Below are 27,227 nucleotides of genomic sequence, written 5' to 3' on the forward strand. Positions count from 1 at the left end.
ATGTTTTGTTGATATGAAATATAAAGTTTTTGGTGTTTGTCTGTCTTTAATTTACAGAAGAAGACCTACCAGTGTATCAAGTGCCAAATGACGTTTGAGACAGAAAGGGAGATCCAGATTCATGTTGCAAATCATATGATTGGTGAGTGAGGCACAGGTCAACATTGCTATTTCATTCCTATGTCTGTGAGCATACACAGGGTGACTCGCTTGTCTTTTTATCTTGGTTCAGCTGCGCAGTTACTGTGTTCTGTCTAACATGAGCAGAGATACAAAGAAACACATTTTGTGTTTACATTTTGTCTCTTTTTCTGTTTGACTTAGAAGAGAGGCTGCAGTAATCCTAATGTCACATACTCAATTAAACATGAGACACTGTAATACCGCCTCAGGTGTGTTGATGTGACAATAGGGACAGTTGTACTGTGAGGGTTAACTGTATAATGATGGTCAGTTAAACCATGTACACTCACCACTCCAAATAAGATGATTTAAGGTGCTACTGTATATATAATGATTGACACTGGCTTACTGTAGGTAAAGAATGTAGGTGATAAACAACCTCACAGAGGTTACAGGTGAGCACAGAGGTAATGAATGAGTCTTCCTCAAGCAACAATTACCTAGGCTTGTGTTCCAATGGGCTTAACACATTGTACCATATACTGTATGTGTTCGTTTTTTCTTTGTGGAAATATATATTCTCAAGGAAGCCAAAGTCACTGCTGTGACCTTAACTTATTTCATTTTGGTAATACAATTGCCTGTTAGGGGAAAACGTGTGTGTGTGTGTGTGTGTGTGTGTGTGTGTGTGTGTGTGTGTGTGTGTGTGTGTGTGTGTGTGTGTGTGTACATGTTTTTCCTTCAACGTGGGGACCATAAACCATGTTTTTGCTATCAAGGTGAGGACATTGTGACAATGTGGGGACACTTGGCAGGTCCCTGCCAGTCTGATGGCTTTTTTGAGGGTCAAGATGTGATTTTAGGGCCGAGGTTAGAATTGAGTTTTGGTTTGGATTAGAGCAAAGGTTAGACGTCTGCCTTTAGTTGTGATGGTTAGAGTGAGGGTGAGGGGCTAGAGAAGGCAATGGGCAGTCCCCATGCTGATGACAAACACGACTGTGTGTGTGTGTGTGTGTGTGTGTGTGTGTGTGTGTGTGTGTGTGTGTGTGTGTGTGTGTGTGTGTGTGTGTGTGTGTGTGTAAAAGCGTAATTTGCTACAGTATCAAGGTGAGGATATTTTGACAAAGTAAGGACATTTTGGTCGGTCCTCAGTTCTTTGAAGGCCTGTTTGAGGGTTAAGATGTGATTTTAGATTTTTGAATTGAGTTTTGGTTCAGATTTTAACAAGGGTTAGACGTCTGCCTAGTTGTGATGGCTAGGAGTAGTGTAAGGGGCTAGGGAAGGCAGTATGTCAATGGAGGTCCTCACTTTGACAAAAGTACAAGGAGGTGTGTGTACGTGTGTGTGTGTGTGTGTGTGTGTGTGTGTGTGTGTGTGTGTGTGTGTGTGTGTGTGTGTGTGCGTGCGTGTAACCTAAGACAACACTTGTTTTTAAATAAAGAACTACCTTTGTAGTTTGGAATGTCTTCTTTTATGAGCTTCCCCTGTGACAGTTTTTTCCGCTCGCTACTAATTTGCTGCCTTAGCATCTCTGTCGTCATGGAGATTAACGAGGTGGACCTGTGAGTTGTTCTGGGGAACAAGTGCTCTGCAACCCTCCACCCTCAGCACCTCGCCAGACCTGACAGGCAATTCCAGAGTCACTGGTGGCTCTCTAAGGTGTGTGTTTGTGTTTATGTGAGATGTGTGTGTGTGTGTGTGTGTGTGTGTGTGTGTGTGTGTGTGTGTGTGTGTGTGTGTGTGTGTGTGTGTGTGTGTGTGCGCCAGTGCTGACATCGCTTCGTTATAATGTCTGGAGACGTTAGGATAGAGTGGAAACTAAAGTAAAGCTGAAGTAACTTTAGTAACTTGAGCTTCTTTCCCCCATGTCCACACACACACACACACACACACACACACACACACACACACACACACACACACACACACACACACACACACACACAGTCGTGTTTGTCATCAGCATGGGGACTGTCCATTGACATAATGCCTCCATAGCCCCTCACCCTAACCATAACCATCACAACTAAAGGCAGACGTCTAACCTTTGCTCTAATCCAAACCAGAACTGAATTCTAACCTCAGCCCTAAAATCACATCTTAACCCTCAAAAAAGCCATCAGACTGGTGAGGACCCACCAAGTGTCCCCCACGTGGTCACAATGCCCTCACCTTGCTAGCAAGGAGACTTTACCCTTAAAATCACAACTAAAAGCAGACGTTTAACACTTGCTCTAATATGAACCGAAACTCAATTCCAACCTGGGAGGACTGGTCAAAATGTTCTCAATATGTGTTTTAGTTCTAACTTTGACGTAAATACAAGTACACACACACACACACACCCACACACACACACACACACACACACACACACACACACACACACTCACTCACTCACTCACTCACTCACTCACTCACTCACTCACTCACTCACTCACTCTCATATATATTTTACGACACTGGTGGCAGTTTGGGGTTAATTAGCTCGTATTAATTACGAAGCTGAGGCAGATTATAAGACCTTACCCAGTTCTTTTTACATTTTCTGCAAACCAACCCTTCCCTTGTGGGATCAATAAAGTTCAATTATTATATTGTTATTATTATTCTTTGATAACCAACATTGGTAACATAGTTTGCATTGAAGCTGCTAATTGTTCTGTATTAGTTCTATGTATTCTGACGCACTGTGACATGACTGCAGGATTCAATGTTCATAAGAGAGCTGCCCAGCCTGCAGATTAGCTTTACTGCTATGGTACATGTATATTCACACCAGGTGCCTGTTCCTGCCAGTCTTGGCACTTACACAGTGCATATATTAATTAAAACACTATGTGGTCAATGCCTCAATCAACACAAAGACACTACAAAAGTGGAAAAGAACAAGCTGAACTGAGAGCAACCTGACACGAGGGAGAAGTGGTAAAAGTATTTTACATTCTGAGGTTCCTTCCCACTTGTTGGCTGTTTTAGAAATTTTGTATTAATTTACTAAATTTGGGTTCACACTGTGGTAATGTGTAACATCATGCAATGGTCTGTGATCACTGTCTCTGCGTTGTTATAAGCAGGGTTTGTGTGTGTAAACTGAGTGCATTGTTGACTCTTGGCTAATACGGTAGCACCTTCAACACAATGTTCTCTTATACAATGTTGTTGAGGTAGGAGGTGATGGGATTGAAGCACTAATGTGTTGTGAGTGAAGGCATGAGTGTGTGGGTAGTTGTGAGATGGAAGATGACAGGAAAAGATTTGTCTTTGTGGCCGGCCACCTTTACATTCTGATTCCAGCTTGGAATAAAAAAGCAGCTGCCAGGTCATCATAACAGGATCAATTTTGAGGCGTTGAATATAGATTAACGGAAAACACAAACAGTAATGTAAATAAATGTGGGCTCAATAATGTGATATCACTGAGTTTAAGTTATATATACTTACATAAATAACTTAATTTGTACTGCATTGCATGTATAATTTATTCAAGGATCTTGTTTCCAGATTCAGAAAACCTTATTAATCCTAAAGGGAAACTGTTTTGCCCACTTATAGTCTGATCGCTGTCACAGATAGAGATACACACAAGGAAGGACAGGAGATTAAAAATAGTAAAGCAAATACCACAATATACACATACACATATTCACATCAAACTACTTGCTATGCTACACAGATACCATCAACCCTTACAGACAGAGGAGCAGTTGTACAGGCTGATGGCACCGGTAGGAAGGTTCTCTGGTGGCGTTCTATGGAGAACCTAATACTGATCAGCTGTGGCTGAAGGTGCTCCTCTGTCCAGCCACACACTGTGTGGGGGTGGAGGTGTCGTCTATAGAGAGGAGTTGGACCAGCATCCTCCTCTCAGCTACAGCATGGAGGGGGTCCAGCTCCACCCCAGAACAGAACCAGCCCAACTTTGTCTAGTCTGTTACTGTCTGCTCCATTCATGCTGCTGCCCCACAGACCACAGCCTAAAACACTGGACCCACAGACTCATAGAACATCCTCAGCATGGAGCTGCACACGTTAAAGGACCTGAGCTTCCTCAGGAAGTACATCCTGCTCTGAGCCACAATAACGCTTGGGAGGGAGGTTGTCCTCTAACTGCGTGTGTTAATGTGAGAGTGCATGGATGAATGAGACTACTACTGTAAAGCGCTTTGGATCCCAGAAGGAATGTATAAATATGGACCATTTACCATTTGAGCCTTCTTGTACACTGCTGAGGGGTTCTTTTTCCAGTCCAGTTTATTGTCCAAGTACACTCCCAGGTATTTGTACTCAGTCACCACCTCCACCTCTTCTTTTTAATAGTGAGAGCGGTGACAGCACTCACGGATTTCCTGAAGTCCATCACCAGCTCCTTAGTTTTACTGATGTTCAGTTGGAGGTGGTTCTGTCCACATGTCCACAAACCTGTTCACCACTTCCTGGTACTCTGTGACGTCACCACCCTGGATACATCCCACAGTAGCAGAGTCATCAGAGAAGTTCTGGAGATGACAGGACTCTGAGTGGGACCTGAGGTCTGAGGTACAGGGTGAAGAGAAAGGAGACAGGACTGTTCCCTATGGAGCACCTGTGCTGTGACACACAGTTCAGCAGGTGGACAGACTGGGGGCGGTTGGTGAGGTGGTCCATGATCCATGAGATCAGGGAGGCTCAACCTGCATGTCCTTCAGTTTCTCTCCCAGAAGCGCAGGCCCATTCACTATCAAGCTCAGATTCCATGAATTCTCATTTAGCAAACAGATCCACCTCATAAAGTTTTTGCACTCAAAGCACATACTCGTATAGGCTCAGCATTCTGCTCAATGAGGTCCTTGACAGCATGTTCTGACTGTTGCATTCAGCCACTAATGCTTTACTAATCATCTCAGTCTAGATTTCACAGCAGGAGACCTTAGATCTTGAACACACATAGAAAGGCGTGCGTCGTGCGTGCGTGTGCAAGGTTTAGCTTTCTTCCACCTTCCCAAACATTTACCGGGTTTAACCATTACTCTGAGTAGTCTGTCTAAAGCCTCAATCCTTTATTATATTGTTCAGGTACTGTCCCCCAGTCTCTCAGATGTTAACAGTTTTCTCTCAGAATTATAAACATTTTCTAGGAATGAAAATTTAAAAGGGGCAACCACTCCACTTTCTCTACAGTACCTATTGCCACGCACAACACGCACGCACAACACGCACGCGCGCGCACACACACACACACACACACACACACACACACACACACACACACACACACACACTACAGCACATTAACGCTACGTATTACTAACCCTGCCCATTCTCTCCTCCACTCTCCCCCATCCCCACCTGCCTATTGGATGGCCAATAGAAGAGTCCACCTGTCGGCAAGGTTTGTCCCCTTTCTGTCTCATTAGCTTGCACAATAAGCAAGACAGCTCTGTGCTGTCTCACTGCCTGCCCATTAGCATTTCATTTTCAGACATTTTCCTCCTTTCGGATAAATATGTATTAATTTGTTTGATGGAGCCCTGTTGGATGGGATTCTTTATGATTTAACCTATAATAATTTTTGGTCTTGGCCACAATTAGTAATAGCCACAGTGCATGGTCTGGAAACAATGGTAACAAAATTGAGCACTCAGGTGAGGCTATAAATAGTTTAAGAATCAATGTGCATATGTATTTTACAAAATCATAATTGAGCCCCACCTCACTCCCACTCCTCAATCTCTGCTGCCACTTGCATGCTTCACTGTCTTTCCTCCCCTAAAAAACGCCACACACACATACATGCCTTTACAGTAGCGAGTGGCCACTCACCTGGATCTAAGTGTTCCCTGTGGAGTGTGGTGGCTAATGATGTGTCCTCAGCATGAGCTTTGCTTACCTATTTAGATCAGAGCACTCTAATAGTGTGAAATAACTTTTATCATTTACATTCTTCAAATTTTAATAATGTATAGTCCAGTCCCGTGTGTGTTTTTGTTAAACTGTTGTGGGTGTCCAATGTTGGCACTACTTTAATTTAAAAATTCTCTTTGCAAAAATCATTTTTTAAGTCTGTAAATTAAATTCAGGGACTTTCCACTTATGTCATTGGCACTAATCTTTCTTTCTCTTTGTTGGGGACATCAGGCGCAAAACTGTTCAGTTCATACATAGTTCATGTGGAGAAAAGCATTTTATTTTGTGTTGTACCTGCAACCTGCATCCGTATTAGCCTAGCCAGAACATCAGTGTTCTGTCTAAGCAGCCATCACAAAGGCTGTGGCTCAGCTGCTGTGTGACTATGCACATACTACAACTCCCCCCCCCTTTTTTTTACACACGTGCATTGAGTGGACAGTTTGTGTCAAGATAATAAGACTGAGGAAAAGGGAGAAACATTAACCCCCCCCGGCTTCCTTTGCTCACTCCCTCCATTCCTTCCTCCCTCCCTCACCACCTGGAGCCAGTGAGCTGTGACACCAGTGGGAGGAAGGGAGCGATGATGAAAGGACAAGGGACTGGAAAGAGAGGAAAGGGGACCACAGAGGGCTAGATGAAGGAGAGGAGAAAGAATAGAAGACCAGGGAATGGGATGGGGCATAAGTAAATAAAAAAAAAGGTTCAGTGATGTGCATGGCACTACATTGATTTGAAGTTACCTTGATAGTACATTTGTGCCGACACCTAATAAAGATACATTTCTCATATATTATGGCCAACTAGATTTCCAATTCTCCTGACTTATTTAAAGTTGGATTAAATCTAAACATTGGTTTTGTGTGTTGGCCGCGGGACCTGCTATTGTCTGCTTTATTGACTGTGCATGAGAACATACACTGAGCTGTTTGTGTGTTTCTGTCTGTGTGCGTGTTTTGAAGGCTGGGAGCACGGTTGTCCCCTGGAGAGCTCATTTTGTCGTCTTCTCGCTTGATTTACCTTCTTCTTCTTCTGCTGTTTATTACCAGTCATTACAAGCTGTTTGGAAACCTAATAGGACACACTGACAAATAGTTTGGGAGAGACCCAACCAGGATAGGTACCAGAACACAAATAAAATGCCTGCTTTTATGTTACATTCCACATTTGCCCATAAGAATATCTGTATATGCAACATCAGCTTTCCTAACTCATGGGGAGAAGTTGTGTGTTATGTATGAGTGATGTCTTTGTTATCTCTGTCTGCATAGGACGACGTGTGGGTGTGTGTTTATTGAGCGGGTGGCCACAGACAAGGGGCTATATAACATGCTGTACCTAAATCCTCTCTCTGCATTCTTCACTTTCTCAACGTGTCCAGGTGCGGCTGTGCCAGCTGCTAAAAAGCATAGCAAAATTACACACACGCACAAACACACACACCAACATACTGTACACACACCTCCTCTCTCTATCTCTGCTGACTAATTGTCACAAGACAAACAAGGCGCTTTGCCTTTATGCGCTTCATAAACAGGGGCCAAGCAACAATTAACTCCCTGCTTAATTCACTAACTATTCTGAATTCATTTTCTCCTGTGACAGGCACATCTGTCACAGCTGGTAGTGAGCAAGCGTGTGTGTTTGTATGTGCGAAAATAGTTTGGGCTTGTATAGTAACGCAATCAGGCCGTGCCTGTAAACAGAACATGCTCAGATACTGTAGGTTACAGCTGTACCGTACAGTAAATGCATATCATAAAGTGACATGTTTGAGTGTGTGCTAATGTTTGTGCCAATAGTTTGTTTTAGCTGTGTGCGTGCGTGCGTGCGTGCGTGCGTGTGTGCGTCTGTGTGTGTCAGGTATTTACTTCCTTCTCATGACAGATAAATCTGAATACTAGTTTTGAGGGTTTTGCCTTAAAATAATTATTTATGGAACCCGAGCTCAGACAGACCAGTGGGAAAGTAAGTATCACCTGTATATAATATACAGGTGTTCTCACGTCTGTGATTAGAAAGCAAATACAGCTTAGAAGTTGCATCCATCCATCCATCCATCCATCCATCCATCCATACATACATACATACATACATACATACATACATACATCCGTCTTCTACCTCTTAATCCCATACGTGGGGTCGCGGGTGGTGCTGGAGCCTATCCCAGCTGTCTATGGGCTAGAGGCAGTGTACACCCTGGACAGGTCACCAGTCCATCACAGGGCAACACATACAGTAGACAACCATTCACACACACACACACACACACACACACACACACACACACACACACACACACACACACCTACAGTACGGGCAATTTAGAGCGACCATTCAACCTCTAATGCATGTTTTTGAACTGTGGCAGGAATCCGGAGAACCAGTAGAGAACCCACACGAACATAGGGAGAGCATGCAACCCCACACAGAAAGGCACAGAAACAGTAATTTATTACAACGTAATGGTATTATTTAATAATCTAATCCACTTCAACTAAAGACAAACATAAAAACAAAAACTGTGCTTTTCTGTACATGGAGTATAAGGAATATTGAAAAATGAGAAAGTAAGGAAATTACATAATGGGAAGAAAGAAAACTGGATCAATAAGGGACAGAAAAAAGTAAAACCTTGCCAGAATGACAATAAAGCAAGTAAGATTGAGACCTCAAGAGGGGTGTTTACAGCAAAAGTGGCGATTACAGATCAATTGAGTGAGAGTTATACTGATGGCAAACAGCAGGAGAGGAAGCGGACTGATGCCGAGATAGAAACTGTAGAGAGCATGAGGTAACAGAGGAGCAAATACAGATCAATAGGGTGAAATGAAGAGAAAGTGGGGGTGTGAATGAACGCATGAAGAACGTTGATGGAGAGCAACAGAGAGCACAAGAACAAGTTATGGCACATTTTGGCTCATGCTCAGTCCTTTTGCCGAGCAGCTGGACTTCATTAGTGTGTGGTGTTAATTACTGAGACACACACACACACACACACACACACATACACACACACACACACACACACACACACACACACACACACACACACACACACACACACACACACACACACCACACACACACACACACACACACACACACACAGCCTGTGATTCAGGGTCACCTTGCTGTCCTTGTTTGAACCAGCAGAGAGAGAGAAAGACAGGGAGGTGGTGCCATACAGTATAACTGGAGAGAGCTCAGACAATGATGTCAGCCCACTGTGGGGGTTATATGTTATTAATGATATTTGGAACAGCTGGGAGACACAGCTGAGTCAGTGGCCGAACATCACTCTTGCTGTGTAACATTCAAGTTTCACAAAACATCATTAATCCCATAGGAAAAATATTTAGCATAGTTTTAATTGCTGTCAAAGGTAAAGATACACACAAGGAAGTAGGGGAGATAAAAAGGGTAACACATACAGTATACACCTACAGTACACACATTCACACCAAAATTACTAGCTAAATTCTTATTCCAGGCCATTCCTTAGAGGGAGGTTCTCTGGTGGCGTTCTGTGCAGCACCTAATACTGATCAGCTGTGGCTGAAGGTGCTCCTCTGTCCAGCCACACACTGTGTGGGGGTGGAGGTGTCGTCTATGGAGAGGAGTTGGACCAGCATCCTCCTCTCAGCTACAGCATGTAGGGGGTCCAGCTCCACCCCAGAACAGAACCAGCGCTCCTGATCACTTTGTCCAGTCTGTTACTGTCTGCTCCATTCATGCTGCTGCCCCACAGACCACAGCCTAAAACATTGGACCCACATCCTCAGCATGGAGCTGCAGACGTTAAAGGACCTGAGCCTTCATAATGATACTATTAGTGTGATGTGCGTGATGTTTAAAGGTATTGAGAGAATCAGCACAATAGTTTCTTATTCAAAACTTTCAACTGCAGTAATTGTCACTGTAAACTATTGCAGCTGCTGGTCCAACACCTTCTCCTTCTTTTTTTATGGGTTGGTCTTCTTTAAAGGTTTTTCATTATAAAGTGAACTGTCAAGTTTTCATAAATTGTTTTGAGTTACAATTTATGTTACAGAAATGTAACAATGAATAACATAATTCATATTGCAATTTAAATGTGATATATTGTGTATATTTAGAATTTAGAAATAGTCAAATTCATGATTACCACCTTAAACAAGTTGTCTTTTAACAGTAGCTCATTGATGTTAATGGATGCTCATTTAGATTAGTTTGGCTGTGAAATAGGAGCTGGTGGAAGCCTTAAGGTCAATAAAAAAGTTTTAACCAGAAAGTTGCCAGTATTGAACAGAAATATGAGGGAGCACTGGATTACGTTTCTGCTGTTCACATCAAATTGTCATGTGAGGCAGCTCTAAGTGTGGGTGTAGTATTCGTTTAAGTTTAAAATGACACAGTCAAACTTGTGCAATCCAGAAAACATTTGATACAGTGCATTTCTTAACTGTTCCTTAGAGCCATTATTGCAGTAGTTTGTTCCTCGCTGTGTTCATTATTAATATTATTATAAGTATTACTGTCAACTAAAATATAATAGTTATAAAAAAAATAAAATACCAAAATATAATACAAACTATTTCTTATTATTTAATTTATTCTGGTATTCATTGTGGACAAGAAATGTAAGAATTTAATTGTACAGGGAAACCTTTATTTATGACAATAAAGGCTTTTGGTTGATTTGAAAGCAAGCAGGCAAAACTGTTTTTTTTATGTAGAAATATTAATGTATCCTTTTTATGTCAAAATAAAGTAAGCAACTCTAATCTGAACCAAAACTCAATTATAACCTCAGCCCAAAAATCACATCTTAACCCTCGAACAGGCAAAAGTGAGGACCGGCCAAAATGCCCTCACTTTGGTAGGAAAATGTGCTTTTTGGCTCTTAAGTACACACACGCACGCACACACACACACACACACACACGCACGCACACACACACACACACACACACACACACACACACACACACACACACACACACACACACACACACACACACACACACACACACACACACAGGACTGCTCACATCATTCTGGATAAATCAATGCCTTCTGGTTTCAGTAATTTCCCATGGTACTTTGCTTTGACCCCTTGGGTGAGCAAGGTGACAAAACCAGCCGCACAGAGAATCTCTTACTTTCTGCTCTGCTTTGTAGCAGTTGTTTTTCCTTCTCTCTTCTCTGTTTCTGCTTTTATCTTGTATATATTCACTGAAGATATGCAAGACTGTGATCTTTCTCCCAGACATTATTTTCAGTCTCTAGTAGTGATGCATTTAATCAAGGCAGTAATCTCATTTTATGTCCGTACATGCTCTGCTGTATATGTAAACAATAAAAAACCTGCAGATCAAATGTTTCAATATTCCTCTGGAAGTGTTTTTAAAACCTTTCTAACTACCAAAATGTCTGTTTTGATTGTTTTGCCAGTAGAGAACTAATAACTCGTTTGTTGTTCAACCCCAGAAAATCAATGGAAGCTATCACAAAACAAATAAATAAAAGTCTACTGTAGGATGTTGGCACAGGTGGGCATAGGTTCTGTTTAAAGGCATTCTAATCTTCTAATCTGGTGTTTTGAACGCCACATGAGCTTCCTCCACCCACCCCCGTGCAATGATAATTGCAATCATTATGCTAATATTGTATTGTCATGTAATGGTGTATTTAGTTTAGGAACTTTTTTTCTTTGCTCATTTACTCCTCCTCCTATCTACTGTTGAACTCAGCCAATCTAATTTCCTCAGCAACCTACCTCCACTTCTTCATTCCATGCTTTCTGTCCCACCTCATTCCTCTGTCTATCCTGCATGTGAGACCCTCATTTGTGAGAGAGCCAACCTGCTAATGGTGGATGGCAGGATTCAAAATTAGCTGTGCCAAATAAATGGGCACACACGCATGCGATGGTTGTAAGAATGTGGATCTACTGGAAATACTGAAGCATTCTCTTCTCCCACAAATGCACACACACATCACTGCGCAGATAGACAACACATTCAAACTAATGTATTCACATAACACTCTGTATGCTCCCCACTGCATTGCTCCTGGTGCTGGGCTCCCTCTTTGCTCTGCACTGTGCCTCCTCCTCCTCCTCTTCGCCCCCCCCACCACCACTTCCTTCTCCGTCTCCCAGTACATCTGGCACGCTCAGCTGCAGAGGAGCACCATAATTATCCCGCCGGAGACGAACATGCTTGCACTCGCGCACACACAGCCAGCGACGAAAGCTCAGACACACACTCGTCTTCGGCGATCCGCGCCGCTCCCTGCTGCTCTTCGTCACTACCGGGGCTTCATTAGAGTGTGTGGAGAGTGTGTGTGCATGTGTGAGTATGTGCCTGTGTGTTGATGCATGGTGCTTTTGGATGCTATCCAGATGTTTTTTCTTTATAGTTGAGGAGTCGGGTGTGTCCTACATGCAACTGCCCTGCTCCGGTATGCTCCGAATTTTGAGTTTGAATCCTGCCTGTCTCACATGTAATCTAGTTTCTTTTCCCACCATTCCTCTGTTGTGTCTGGTCTAATATAGCAGGTAGCAGAGAGTACCACTTTGTGTCACAATGGAGTGATCCTCCACACTGATACTGGGCCTCGTAACTGATGTTTTCCATATCTGGATATTACAGTGGTGCATTAATGAAAAAATTGAGTTTACCAGTGACCTGAAACAACAAGACTCATCATTATACTATGAATATACAGTATTCAGTATCACTCTTTGTCTCTTTGTCATAGTAATTGCTGGGCTGTTTTTAGTCTGTCTGATGTCACATTGTAATTACTGGCCTGAACAGGTGAAGGAGAAGCTGAGTTCAGAGTGCAGTTGACGTGTGTGCGTGCGCGCGTGCATGTGCGTGCGTGCGGTGTGTGTGTGTGTGTTTGTGCATGTGTAAGAGAGAGAGAGAGACAGACAGAAATAGAGAAAAAGAAAGTTAAAGAGTGAGTACCATGTGATTGGCAGTAATTGTGTGTACTGTAACTGTGTGTGAGTGTGTGAGTGTGTGTGTGATTGGTGATCAGTGTGTGGGTGTGTTTGTAAGTGTACTCGCGCAGTGCCCGCTGTGGCTGCTCACAGTGGTACTGTAGGTTTGATTCCCAGTGCCACTTTGTGTCAGACTTACCACAGAGCTGAAAGCAATTGAGCTTTGTGAAAAGGGTCTGGAAACGCCTCCCACCAATCTATTTTCAATCTGTGCTTTTAGTGCCACAGGAAGCATGGAATAAAGCACCTGCATCGGTCACATGGACTGGTCCTAAAGACCAATCAGGTGACAAGCTTTAACTCTGTGTGTGTCACTGAGGCAAAAAGCCACATGAGCTTGTTCATTGCAGCCTTTCCCGAGCAGCTGCCTCGACTTTTACCCCCACACCTTTTGCTTGGTCACAAATTACTATAATACACTTCATAAAATTGGAGGTTTATTCGATTACAATTAACGCAGAATAATTGTTCAAAAGAGAATCGTTCTCCGTAAACATTATATTTATTTACATACTATATATAGGTACAATTTCAACGTGATCCCTAAATCTTTTCTCTTTTTCATTTATTATAAGGTTAAAGCACTGGAAAGTAATTAAAAGCATACACAAACTGAACACTTCTTTAGAACACAAATGTACGTTACAGGGTTTTGTACGTTACGCGGAACCGCTGAATGTGACACCAAATCACAGTGGTGATTGTGGTGACAGGTTGATGTGGCTGCTACTGTTCAGAAAAAGCGTCTTTACGCATGTCATATCTGTTGAAATAATGCTAAATTCACACTGTTTGAAAACATTCAACAGTTAGCCAAGACTCAAAAGGCAGGACACAGAGGTTCAACATTTTATATTTTGTTGACAAATGATCATAGCAATTAACAGCAGACTTATTGAGTCCTCATTGTCTTTTAGCTACTTCTATAACTAGAAAACAAGCAACGATCAAACTGTGTCAGATTACATCTTGTAAAAGACTGTTTAGATTGCATATAGCCGACAAAACATTGTCAAGGCATCGACGAGTACAGTTAACCAACCAGCTGCTGAAACCAAGCAAGTCAGTTAAGCAAACAATCAGTAGGGATGTACCATAAGATGACACATTCATAACTAAACAACTGCTTTACTGTGGTTTACCTTTGAGATTAATACTAATACCATTAATAGTGTTAAGGTATGTGCACATACTCTTCCAAACATATACATATATCATATACATACACATATGCATTGTTATACATATCTCATACTACCTAATAATGGCCATGACATACAACAGCACAATTTCCATATTTGTAAGTGTACTCGCTCAGTGCCCGCTCAGTGCTCGCACATTATTGATATTGGTAGTGATAAGTATCAGTAATACTTACAGTTAGTTTTAGAAAGCCTGTTTATCAGCTCAGGTGTTGAGTGTCCTACTACAAGGTTAGTAAAGCTGTAGCTTAACATTGTTCACCTACAAACAATGTCACTTGTTTGTCTCTAGGTCAAGCCCACTTAGATCTCATTTTTTTTGTCATTCTGAATAAATTAGAACATATATTATTCCAGGACGTGTGATTAGTGATGATGTCGAGATCAGCTTCCCATTTAGAGATCGGAAGGCTCACTGTCTGATCTGCATTGCATTGGAAATTAAGATATAGATTTTTGATACTGTCCTTTTCCCTGATATATCAATAAATGACTCTATTGCTGGTGGTTGCATCTGGATAAGACTATCTTAGTTTCTGCATTAAGTATTGACTTTAGTTGTTGGTATTCTAAGAAATTGGCACTAGTGATTTCATAGTGGGACACTAATTCTTCGAAAGAGGTAAAGTTGTCTCTTGTGAAAACATGCTTCAGATGTGTTATCCCTTTAATATGCCAAGTTGGAAAGTGTATTGCCTTTTTGTGTTGTATGATGTCTGGATTGTTCCAGAGAGGTGTGTTTTGGCAAAGAGTTAGCGAAGATCCATTATTTTAAGAAAATCCCACCAGGCTGTCAGAGATGCTCTTATGCTAATGCTCTGGTAGCAACTATGTTGTCTGTTGGACTGGGTTTTTGGGGAGAGAGAGAGAGAGAGAGAGCTGGGGAGAAGCACAACTACTGGAGAGAAAGAGTCAAGGTCAGTTGAACATAGAACAATGATGGGAGGTTATTGGACAGAAGAGGTAGAAGGAAACAGAGGAGCTCAGTGTATAAAACTAATAACAAGACATGACAAAAGGCAAATAATCAGTCAAGAGGGCATTAATACAAAGTGAGTCAGAGTGCCCTCTGGTGGCACAAATGTTGACTCACAACTGAGCCCCACCCCCAAGGCCGGCCCCCTAGACGGCCAAGACCACGCCTCTTCAAGCCCAGGTGGGCAGATGGAAACGAGGAGGGGGGTCAAACAAAATCGAAACACAAAACAAGACAAAACCGATAACACCACATAACAAGATCTAAACACAACCTGACTAACGTAACTCCAACAGCATACCCCAAAATGCAGACGAGTCCAAAACAAACTGAGGGAGTCCAGGGATAAAGTCTCAAAGTCTCCCATAAACAAGACCTCCAGTTTCACAGTGGGTGCCTCGCCGGTAGAGGCAGAGCTAGCGTAACAGTGGATGGTTATGGAGGCAAGCCAACCAGTTTGGTGGCATAGCCCCCATGAGCCCTGAGGCTGCTCGTGGAGCAGTTGAGCAGCGGGACCGCCCCGCTGTATTCCCACGCCCAGCGTCTCCTCCAAATGCCGGGACCGTGGTGTTGGCACAGCAGTGGTTAACTGCCAATCTTCACACGCAGACACTTCCTCCTTAAAGTGTCTTGGTGCAGGCGTAGGAGTCTGAACAGCGGTGTCCTCCCGCTGCGACTCTACGTCCAGTGCTCCCTCCTGAGAGCGCTGGGTGAGAGGGTTTCCCGCTGAAACGGTTGCCAGCCGCTGACCAGCGGGCTAGTGCTGGTCTGGAGGAGCGAGAACAACAACCCTCCATTGCTGTCTCGTCGAGTGCCGCGTCTGCCGCCTGGGGGGGCTGTGCAATAGATGCAGTGAAGTTCGTTGTGCGCGCCTGAACTAGGGTTGGTTTCGGAGTGGGTGCCCATCTTCGCTCCTAACCTAGCTGGAGATGAGCGACTGTTCATGGAAGTGAGAGGACCTGTTACAAAATGAACCTCCGAAGCTGGGAGAGGGGCGCAAAGTAGCGCGCATTCAAGATCCTCACGCATTGCACCCACCTTGACCCACAGCTCTGCCACACCATGGTAATCAAACAACGAGGGTTCTTCCCACAAAATGCCATCCAGCAGCGTGACTGCAATTAACCTGGCCTACAGATTAGGAGCTTCAGTGGCTGCTCTTAATATGACCCCGTAGCAAACCAGGAAGTGCAGGGACAGATTCAATCTTGCTGGATCCATGGTGCCGAACCTCTACTGACCACACAGAGAGACAAGTCGCACAAGCACGACACAAGACAAACACTCTAGTTAACATACACACGCAGGCTCACAAACAAGAGAAGCTACGGTGCTAACACAAACTTACACATACAGCAGCGCTCCACCACACTAACCAGGCAAAACAAAAAAATGGGTCGGCTGGGTCTAAATGTTTGGTTCATTCTGGTACACGCACGGGACAAACTGTACTCTAAAACACACTTACTATGAGCGGGAAAACAGGCTACAGTGGCCTACAAACTGGACTGAAGGGAGGACCCTAACGCAACGACCCACACACGTACATTGTAACACTATTATGACTTTAATGGAACAACGAAACACAAACATGAATCATAGAACCAAGAAGTAATAGCCAACTGAAAGTAATCACTCCAAACTAAAACTTGCAACAAACACAAGGACAACACAAAGACTAGGCGGACCTTGACTGGAGACAGGACTAAACCACAAGGCAGAAGTGACTGCTAACATCGACATCCATGTAACAACAATAATGAACCGACAAAGACTGAACTAAAAGAAGAAACTTAAATACGCATTAAACAGGCGACACTAATCAAACTAATAGGACGTGACATCACAGGAAATGAAAAGGCAAAGAATCATCCAAGAGGGCATTAATACAAAGTAAGCCAGAGTGCCCTCTGGTGGCATGGAATCTGACTCACAACAGTGGTAGCTTGGCTTTCCACAAAAACTGTGAGATGTATGAGTCTAATGTCCTAAACCACAGCTGGGCTGGCTGAGTTGGAATCATTGAGAATATGTAATTAATTTTTGGCAGGACCATTATTTTTATGGTGGCAATTCTTCCCATAAGTGAAATGGGCACTTTTGAGGCTGGCTTCTATTTGTTTTAATAATGGATTGTAGTTTAGATCAATAACGTCGGATAGCCTAGACAACAATTCAATGCTCAAGTATTCAATGTACCCTGAGTGGAGTGTGGTAGAAGAGATGTTATTCACCTCAAAGTTAAGTGGTAGCACTATAGATTTTGTCCAGTTAATAGAGTATTCTGAAAGTCCTGAGAATTCATCAATGAGGCTGATAGTTGTAGGAAGAGACGTCTCTGGCTCCAGGAGAAACAGTAACACATCGTCAGCATATAAACTTATTTTATGATTTACTGATTTGGTCGATATTCCAGTAATTCCTTCATGCTGTCTTATTGCTGCAGCTAGAGGTTCAATAAATATTGCAAATAGTAATGGGGAAAGTGGGCAGCCCTGTCTTGTCCCTCTATGCAGATTAAACCTTGGTGAGATTTGGTTGTTTGTTCTGACTGCGGCGTTTGCTGGGCTGTATAATAATTGGATCCAATCTATAAATGACTTCCCAATGCCGAATTTATGCAGAGTGGCTAAAAGTACCAGATTTGTTAGCGTGGTCAAAGTTCTCCTAGCGTAACTGATCTATCTGAAACTGAGTTCTGAGTTTCTATCTGAAATTTCTCAGGTCTTCCTCTGGTAAGGCACGCACCGATCGGTTTACGCACGCACAGATCGGTCTACGCACGCACACATACATCTGAGTGGAGAAAATCTTGAGCAGAGCGATGTGAACTTCCTACTCAAATAATGAGAAGCTGTGGGACTGGTTGAATGACCTGGTCTAGTTGGCTTCAGTTCCCCTGTCCTCTCTACTCCATCATCCTATTTCTCTCTCAGCCTCCCCCTCCGTCCCCTAGCCAGTGCCTCTGTCTTCACTGTTTGTCCACTCCCCCTACGGTACCTGGTTTACCCATGAGATTTCCTGGACTCACACAGACCCACACACATGCAGAGTGCTAGAGGCCTTGGTAGAAGTGTAATTTCCCCAGTGCTCTCTCTAACCTGGAATATCTGACACTGTGACCAGGAAAGAAAGGGAGCTTGTGTGTGTACGTGCTTGCATGTGTGGGATGAGGAAAGGTTTTGCAACATGGGCAAGGGTGAATGCAGGAGTGGTCAAAAGATATAAAAAAAACATAGCAGGGACTAGTGAGGTAGTGTTCTCCAACTGAAGTGAGCTACAGTAAAGACGCATGTCTTTCTACATACTTCATATACTCTACATCCATAAACACATCTAGAGGACTGGCTCCAGACGTCTAATTCTAATAACAATAACTGAGTCAGTAAAATAAAAGTCAAAAGGTTCAGTTAAAGATTGAAGCAAAAATTTTGAATGTCTTGCTATGGTGGCAGTCTCCAGTGTGCCTGGTGCACTTTGAGTGAAGGCTTGATTTCAAACTACAGCTATAGAAAGTTTTAGTGGTGGAGAAACGATTGAGATTTTTGGGGAAGTACAGTAGAGCCCAAGTCTGGGCTTGACTTCCACATACTAGGTAATATTGAAGCAAGTTCTCTAAGAGCAAAATTAAATCCCAAGGAGAAGACATGTCTGAAGCTCAGGAGAACGTGAACGTGGCACCGTATGGAGGTAAATTTGTATGCTTACTCTAGCACTAACCTGTTCAACCATCTGCAGCAAAGTGATAACTTGTGGAAAATGTGTCATTGTTATTTTTTCAGGTCTGCATTTATACATTATGAAATTAGTTAGTAATAATGAATTAGTAATAAAAACAGTTTTACCTAGTGCTGCACCATATAAATGTATCTAAAATATGATCAGACCTATATGTAGACCTCAAATAACACCAGATAAAGCAACTTCATCACTAGCCACCTGTCCATCAGTAACTGTAATGCCTCTAGACAGCACTGACTTCCTGACAAATGGCTGTTGGATCAATAGCTTCCCACCAGCAATATTTGGTATCAATGCATGTCCTCCTCATTACCGCAGCAGGCTGGCCTCTCCATGGACCTGAATTATTCATACACACAAACAGGCACAAATATGATGCGCACACACACACACACACACACACACACACACACACACACACACACACACACACACACACACACACACACACACACACACACACACACACACACACACACAGTGTATACTGCATCAGAGAAGAAGCTGGCATTTCTCTTCCCTTCCTCTCTGTCCCTTCTCCCTATCCTTGGTTCCTTTTAGCCCAGGGCAGACAAAGACTAGCTGGAGTAAGGGCAACCCCCCCCCCCCCCTCGTCTGCAGCTTGCTCCGTTTCTCTCTAATTCACCCATATATTTGTTTAGGATACCTTCTTATGTTGCTCAGCATGTATGACATCTCGTTTGCTGTGGGTTTTATTTGGTTTGTAAATAAACATTTTCAATATGGTGTGGTTTTTGCAGTAGTGCATTAACCAATAAATGACTATCTGTGTGTATTATCTAGGGTAGAAGTTGACTTTGACTCACCTTTTCTGTCCTTCCGTTTTTCTCTTCACATGATATGCTGTATTGGAGTTTTCTCATAGTCTCTTGTAGTAATCATCATAAAGTTTAACAGCCTGGCGTTGTTGTAGCTGGTAGCCACTTAATGTTGTCTGCTAATGGTTTCTAATGATACCACTTCTGTGTCAGTCTGTGTGTGTGCGGTCCCTGTAGACCAATCACATCTGCTCTGCAAGAAGAAATAAATATGGGATCAGTGTTAATTACAGAAAAGATAAAAGCTGCACCCGTGTGCACAGTACCTCAGCTTTGGATCACACATTTTTCTCCATCTGTTCACACACACAACGATGGATTGTCACACTAGGGGATATTGCAAGTTGATTGTTTTCTAGTTTAAATACAGTAAATTCAAATTGTAAAGCGTTTGTATCTATAAATTGTTGTACTTTTATTCACTGTACTATCCAATGCTACAGTATGGTACTGATGTACCTTTAGTATATTCTTCACTACTAGCTACATGTTGTTCATTTATTTTGATCAATTTTTGTTAATGTTCATTGTTAATCATCAGTTGTTGCTACAGTACACTAGTTCAATTGTTTGTAGTCAAGGAGCAAACAGTTTCTCTGCCTCTTTAGTACGTGCAGCAGCAGTAAAGCCGTACTCCAGGGCTGAATTCGTAGGAGACATCTGCGTGTGTGTGTGTGTGTGTGTGTGTGTGTGTGTGTGTGTGTGTGTGTGTGTGTGTGTGTGTGTGTGTGTGTGTGTGTGTGTGTGTGTGTGTGTGTGTGTGTGTGTGTGTGTGCGTGCGCGCGCGCGCGCGTGTGTGTGTGTGTGTGTGTGTGTGTGTGTGTGTGTGTGTGTGTGTGTGCGTGCGTGCATGTGCGTGTGTGAGTGTAGGCGGGGGGCAGTGTGCCCTGAGGCGCTCAGTCCTTAGCGGTTGGCTAACAGGGCGCAGAGCGACCCTCATCCTCGCCCTGATCAATGTGGTGTGTGTGTGTGTGTGTGTTTGTCTTGTTAGCAGAAAGCAGAGGTGAGTTCAGGGATCCTTGAATTCCCTGCCTGGAGACACATACAGGTCCCAGCATCTGGACCAAACTGTACTGTATATTCATGCACTCACACTCACATGCAGATGTATGTTCCAGATGCACACGACTCACCACCTTTCTCTCTTTTTGTCTAGTTTGCTGTCTCTGTCACTCTCATTTGACACACGCATGTTCACAAACTATGCATACTGAGTACAGACAATCCCCGTAAGCTGCACTAAGCTTAAACTACATGTTACTGCCTGTAACACAGAGACGTTGCTTCCATTGCTTTTCATCTGTGGAACATTGTGCTGAAGCCAATTTTGACTGTTGATCACTGATTGGACTTCTGTGTAGCCCCCATGTGTATAAACACAGTAGATGGATGTGTGTGGTAAAAGCTGACACCCCTTTGTGTGTTGACGTTGAAGTATGACGGGAGCATGCGTGCGGTTATTTAAATAGGACCACTGATGTTCTGAGGTCTGACCGTGTGACAGTGGTCTATCTCATTGTCAAGGACACCTTTAATTACAACAGCGGGGGTCCTTTATGTGTGTTTAAGTGAGTGAAATGTTAGATGCTGAATAATGAAGTTTGTTCATAAAATTATGGGCTTCATTTGACAGCTTGCAAAGGGCCCCTAACTCCAGGTTTTATTGCTGCGGCATCAACCCAGATGAAACCAAATCTTTGACTGTGTCATTTGTGCTCATCATGTAGAAATGATTGTCATGCTGGCAGTTAAGAATACTTATCCTATTTATGACGATACTCTGAACAGCTTTTCGGCACAATAAGACTGTTGTTCTATATTCTATTAGCATTAAACCCCTTCAAAATAAAAGCATGGAATTATGGTTAGTTGGTTCTCTAGCTAAATTAAACTGATTTACTGTCCTCTAAGTGGCCCGAGTGTGAGACAGCCATGGAGAATGTATTTAGTGCTTGCCATCCATTTTATTATGTCCTGATTGCATAAATGAATGCCATTTTCGTGGAGAGAAGCTGAAACAAACATTCACATGTCGCTATATCGAAGCACAGAGAGCATCTGATTTTCCTATATTGACTAAAATACATATTTCAGCAATTGTTGAAATATCTGCTGAAGTACATTCATCATTGCCGCAATGAGTGCATTTTCTTACATACTGTACTCAATCAAAATTTTTACACACCACACACAACAGATTTTTGTGTATTGGTGTATCTGTCTGTCTCTCCTTCAATCCTTGCTTTTTTCATCTAACCCTCTCTCCCCTTCCTCCCTGTGCCCCCATAGCTCAGCAGGGGGAGATGGAGGTTGGGGGGGTTATGAGTTGGCAGTCCTACTGCTGAAGGGGTGGACACTGATAGGGACCCTCCCAGTAGCAGGGTGACACATGCACACACACATACAGCTAGACATGTACTTGCGCTGCACATGCAGAGCCAGAGCCTTGGGACCGCGTGTGCAGAGAGCAGCTGTAAGGCAAGTGGACTGTTACTGTAGTTCTTTGTTCAGCTCTGGCTCTGCTCCATTGCGCCCTCCTCTCTTTGTCCCTGTTATTCTTTAAGGTTCCATTTAGCTGCAACTTGCAACTCTTAGACTAATAATTTGTGTGACCGTGTCACTGCTATTTCGTTTTTCTTTGCAGTTTTAAAATGAAACATTTTGCACCTTAAATGGTGTTGTCACATTCTGTAAACTAGAGTGATCTAATGATGGTTTAGCTTTCATGCTCATGAAATTCAGTGGACATGATTTCTGATTGGAAGAACAACTGAGCAATGAAAAACACCTACACAACAGTATATAGGAAAAGACTGCCACCCACAGACACTCAAACATTGCTGTTTGACATGTGCTCCTGGGAAGTGTACTGCAAAGCACAAAATCTACCTACAGTACATTAGTTCCTCAGCTTCAGTTTTTGGCATCTTACATTTATTTGCATAGTGTGTGCACATAAATCGAAGAGAGCCAAATAGAAAGTAAGACAGGTAAATTACCAAGCAGGACAGGGAGAGAAACATCTATTACAGTCAACATTTGGTTCATAACCAAGATCAAGCAGCTTTTTGTCTGCTTGTAACTGTTGTGACTCCCCACATGCTGTATTAGGTGTGTGTGCGTGCGTGCGTGCGTGCGTGCGTGCGTAGTGTGTAATGCATTTGTCCCCGTGGGTCTAGGCAGTGCATAACAGACATATCATTCATGTGTGTCTATCTCTTCTGTCGACGTGTCTTAGTGTGTCATGCCGGTTTTTGAAGTGACAGGATGAAAGAAAGCATCTTCTGTCACCACGGCGATCAGGCTAATTACAGCAGCCTAAGTGCTTTACCCACGGTCATCACACACTGTCAAAATACACCACTGAGCAGTTGAGCTTGTGTGTGTGTGTGTTTTAATTTTTAAAGACCATGAAAGCTTGCTTTTACCCAGCTCAGTTGTACTTCTGTGCTGCGTGTGTGCATGCACAGGTGCAGGCGCACATTTATAAACACTCATTTGTCTGTCAGAGGGGTTTAAGGGCTCAAAGCTAAAGTTTTTAGTCCAATGTTTAAAAGGTTCCTCCCATGTTGGGTTTTAACGTTTATTATTCATTACTGCTCATATTCAGATGTTCAGGGTGAACCAAACAGTACAGTAACTGGGTTTACAGCTTCATAACCATGCTTTCAATTAGTTTGTATCTGTGTGTGTCTGTGTGTATGCAGTATGTACCTGTGCACTGTGAGGTTTTGGGTTGTATGGTGCATGTGGAGCCCTAATGGAGTGCGGAGTGTGTGTTTACGTGCTCCCAGGCCGCTGTTTATCGCTTAGTGAGCTGGAACTAATTTACTAATTGAGTTTTGAGTTGGGAAGGAACAACAGAGAGAAAAAGGGGAAATGTAAGGCAGAAAGAAATGGAATGATACGCTAGGGGCTTCTACAAAAGTCTTCTCCTCTAGAGAAAGGGGATAGGGATACAATGTTATTTTAGTAGCTATTCCAGTAACGCAAGAATGTGACACGACATGGCCATTTGTAGAACCTTTACATTGGGATGCCGTATAATTTTGAGCAAAAAACAGAGGACAAAATTAACAAAAATCACAATAGGAAATATAAAATGGAGAGAAAAGGTGGGGTTGGTGGAAGGTGATGGAAGTTCTGAATTAGGGGAGTCATGTCAGTAATAGCTGGTTTTCACTCCATATTTTCTATTATCCCCATGAGTCACAGAGGTTGGTTTACATTTTGCAAAGACAAAGTAATATACCTGTGTCTTTATCATCAGACAGCTATTAGATAATTCACCAATGTACACAGCTTAAATATTTTTAAGACACAGGGCAAAAGGGGAAATGCAAAGGGGCCAGGGCACGTCACACCCTAAGGAGCCAGGGCATGGAACTCCCTCAACCCTAAGTTTGCAAATCCCTTTGAAGCCACAAACAAATCACAATAGAATGTGAATATAAGAACTAAGGAGCACTACTCACTGTGCTCTGGAAAGGGCATCAGCCAACACGTTCTCCAGCCCTTTTTTTCAAATCACTAGGCTAAAGTTCATGCTAGCATGGCCCATCGCATCAACCGGGGGCTGTGGTTGTACATTTGTGCCACGAAGGTTAGTGGATTGTGGTCAGTCCACACTAGCGTAGGACAGGAACTCAAACCCATATACACTTCAAAGTGCTGGAGAGCTACAGTAGCAGTAGAGACAGAGTCTCCTTTTCTATGGTGGAGTATTAATGGGGTTGATGGGGACTAAACATCCTAACGAACCCCCTCAGAGTCCTCTTGCAGCAGGACCGCCCTGGCTCCAACATCACTGGCTTAAATGGTTGTGAGAAGTCAGGAACCTTTATTACAGGGTGATGACATAGCATAGCTTTAACACAAGCAAAAGCATCCTAATACGCCACCACACCGCAGACATGCTACAGTTAGTATTAATTAAAGCTTCTTACGTGACACAACAAAAGCGTGAATGAAGAAATGGGCACACACATTAACACAGACCACTTACAGTACAAGGTCAAAGGTAAATCGGCCTAAAAATCGAAATTTAATTATAACGAATTAATGAATACATATAATATACATGAATAATTGTTTTTCTAGAACAGTCTGAATATTAGGAGATAATGCTGGTCCAGGATGGACGTAGTGGGGTTTGTTTTGACTGAATGATTTTTGAAATAAATCTGGTTTTGCGCCTCTTGATCCGCTCGCCTTTATCCCAGTGTGTCCTTCATCCCCCCCGTGGTCCTCCTGTTATCCTCATCTCCCTATGCCTCCCGGGGTGAACAAATTCCTCTTTTCCTAGGTAGGAGTGTGGGGAGGAGTGCTATGGCTTAGATCTTGGCCCCCCACATCATCCCTTCATCAGACCCCCTTCCTGTCCTCCCTCCCATGCTCTATCCCTCTATCTCCCCTTTCTATTCCCTTGTTAACTTATTCCTCCCATACTTTACTTTTACATTTAAATTTTTGCTCTGAGCAGATGCTAGCAGATGTCTAGTTTCATTCACAGCATTTTAAAGACAATATTACTTGATCATGTATCATTTGTCACAAAAGTAACAGATATATCTTCATACTCTAAATGAAAAAAATACTATACGAAACTACTTCTATTTATAAAAGTCAGTTCTTAGCAATAGAAGCCAAGTGGGGCCTTTTCTTCCGTTCTTACTCATTGTCAGTTTGGTTCTGCAGCTTCACTTGTCTCTGTCGTCTCCTCTCTTTTTCCTCCCTAGTTGTAAATTGTAAAACCAATTTACCCATCATGTCTCCACCTCTTCACCTGTCCTCCTTTGCTCTCTCCTCTTCGACTCAGTACCATACCTCTCCCCACATGCTTTGATTTGTGTTCTTTTTTGTTTTCAGCTGAACAACTTGTTTGAGGAAAGAGCAAAGGTGGAAAAGGGAGTGGGAAGAGGGATCAGGAGAAAACGCATGCAGAGGTGGTCCTTGGAGAGTCGTGTTGCATAACCTTATATTTACATGATACGTTATAATGTGGCCTTCAGTCCTTAACTTTTCAGTCAATCTAAGTATTGTATACAGTGCCGTCCCTCAACATTTACCCATTTCTCCTAGCTTCTTTCCATTTTTAGATCCCACTCGAAGAGGTGGTGGACGGATTAACGATGTGTGGCGCTGAGGCAGATCCCTAGCCTACACACAGTGTAGTGTGTTTGTGTGCACGTGTTATGGTTGTGTTAACATGCTGTGCAGGTGTGTCCAGGGCTGCTGTGGATTAAACACTATTTTCTGTCTCCTGTCTCAGAAACACACAGTCGTAGAATACACACAAAAGGGCAAAAACCCAGTGGGAAAAAAGAAATAAGCTAAGATACATGGCTTTAAGCATACTGTACAGTCGCAGTTTGCACTGCAGCACAAAAAAATGGACACCCACCTTGCACAGCCACACTGAGAACAGAAACACACAGTAATGTACAACGTGAACATACAGTGTTTTTTTTATTTAGCCTGCAGCACTCTCCCCTTCACACATACGCTCTGAACACACATTACTCACTTTACTGGTCCTGAACCCGAAGCTATACAAGGTGTGTTACAGAGGAGTTATAGACAAATGCCACAGGGAGATGGAGAGATGGAAGAATGCACCCCCCACTACTGAATGTCCTGAATAGACTGACCCGTTCTGTGGGCCTCTAGGGACCTACCTCCTCATAGCTCAGTCATTGTTTTTGTTGGGTCTTTTTTCCTTACTCTTACAGTGCCCTTCATGTGTCGTATTTTTGATTGTAACGGTATTTTCTCCTCATGTGGGTCAGCTGTGGATAGAGATCAGGTTACAGGTGCTGCAGACACTTCCTCTGTGCTGACATGCACTTGATTGTGGGCTGTTGATTGCGTTTCCTATATTTTACAACAGGATACTGTGCTCCTGTGTTTTGCCTCTGCATTACCCAGTGTGCATGTGTGTTAGGTTCAGCTGGGCCATTGGGACTAGGCCTCTGCTTCTTTGACTTGGAAACCCTGTCTTGTCAAACAGGACAAGAGAGTGAGTGTAGTTAAACAGCCTAAAGCAGTGTTGTTAAATTATGGCTCAGGACCCACAGTCACCCATATTTTTCTGTATGAGTCACTCTCATATGTTTTAACTTGACTAACACTGAAAACATGTGAATGTTACTTAACAATATTGTATTGTTTGCATGGATGTCAGTGCAAAATTTTCTATTAGCTATCTAAAATGGTCACTTGATATGAAGGTGGAAAAAGCTATATAATGGTGCTTAATATGGTGATAAATCGTATTAGTGACCTTGTAGATGCTTCCTTGAAGCGTGGTATGCCATTCTCTTGCAGAATGAGAGAACAGATGGAAGGTTACAGTGTAAAAGTCCTCAGAGCCCATTGTATTACCAGCAAAAACATCAAATCCAGCCGAGTTGGACAGGGATGTTTGACAGCATGTGTCTCATACAGCATGGGGCATGCATGGA

General features: G+C 42.9%; 1 protein-coding gene across 9 annotated transcripts in view; it reads left to right on the forward strand.

Moving 5' to 3' along the window:
- The window catches only part of znf423 (zinc finger protein 423), a 128,786-nt gene that overhangs the window by 68,497 nt on the left and 33,062 nt on the right, over positions 1-27,227 (forward strand). For 4 of the 9 annotated variants that reach the window (XM_055509812.1, XM_055509815.1, XM_055509816.1 and 1 more), the window contains 2 exons: positions 58-142; positions 5,474-5,494. In XM_055509812.1, the coding sequence (XP_055365787.1) occupies positions 58-142; positions 5,474-5,494 (106 nt within the window). Of the gene's footprint in view, positions 1-57; positions 143-1,649; positions 1,820-5,473; positions 5,495-25,632; positions 25,710-27,227 lie in introns of those variants that run through there. The other 5 variants (XM_055509814.1, XM_029154895.3, XR_008694983.1 and 2 more) reach the window with 4 other exon arrangements.

Source organism: Betta splendens, chromosome 6 (assembly GCF_900634795.4).
Source record: "Betta splendens chromosome 6, fBetSpl5.4, whole genome shotgun sequence".
NCBI lineage: Eukaryota > Metazoa > Chordata > Actinopteri > Anabantiformes > Osphronemidae > Betta > Betta splendens.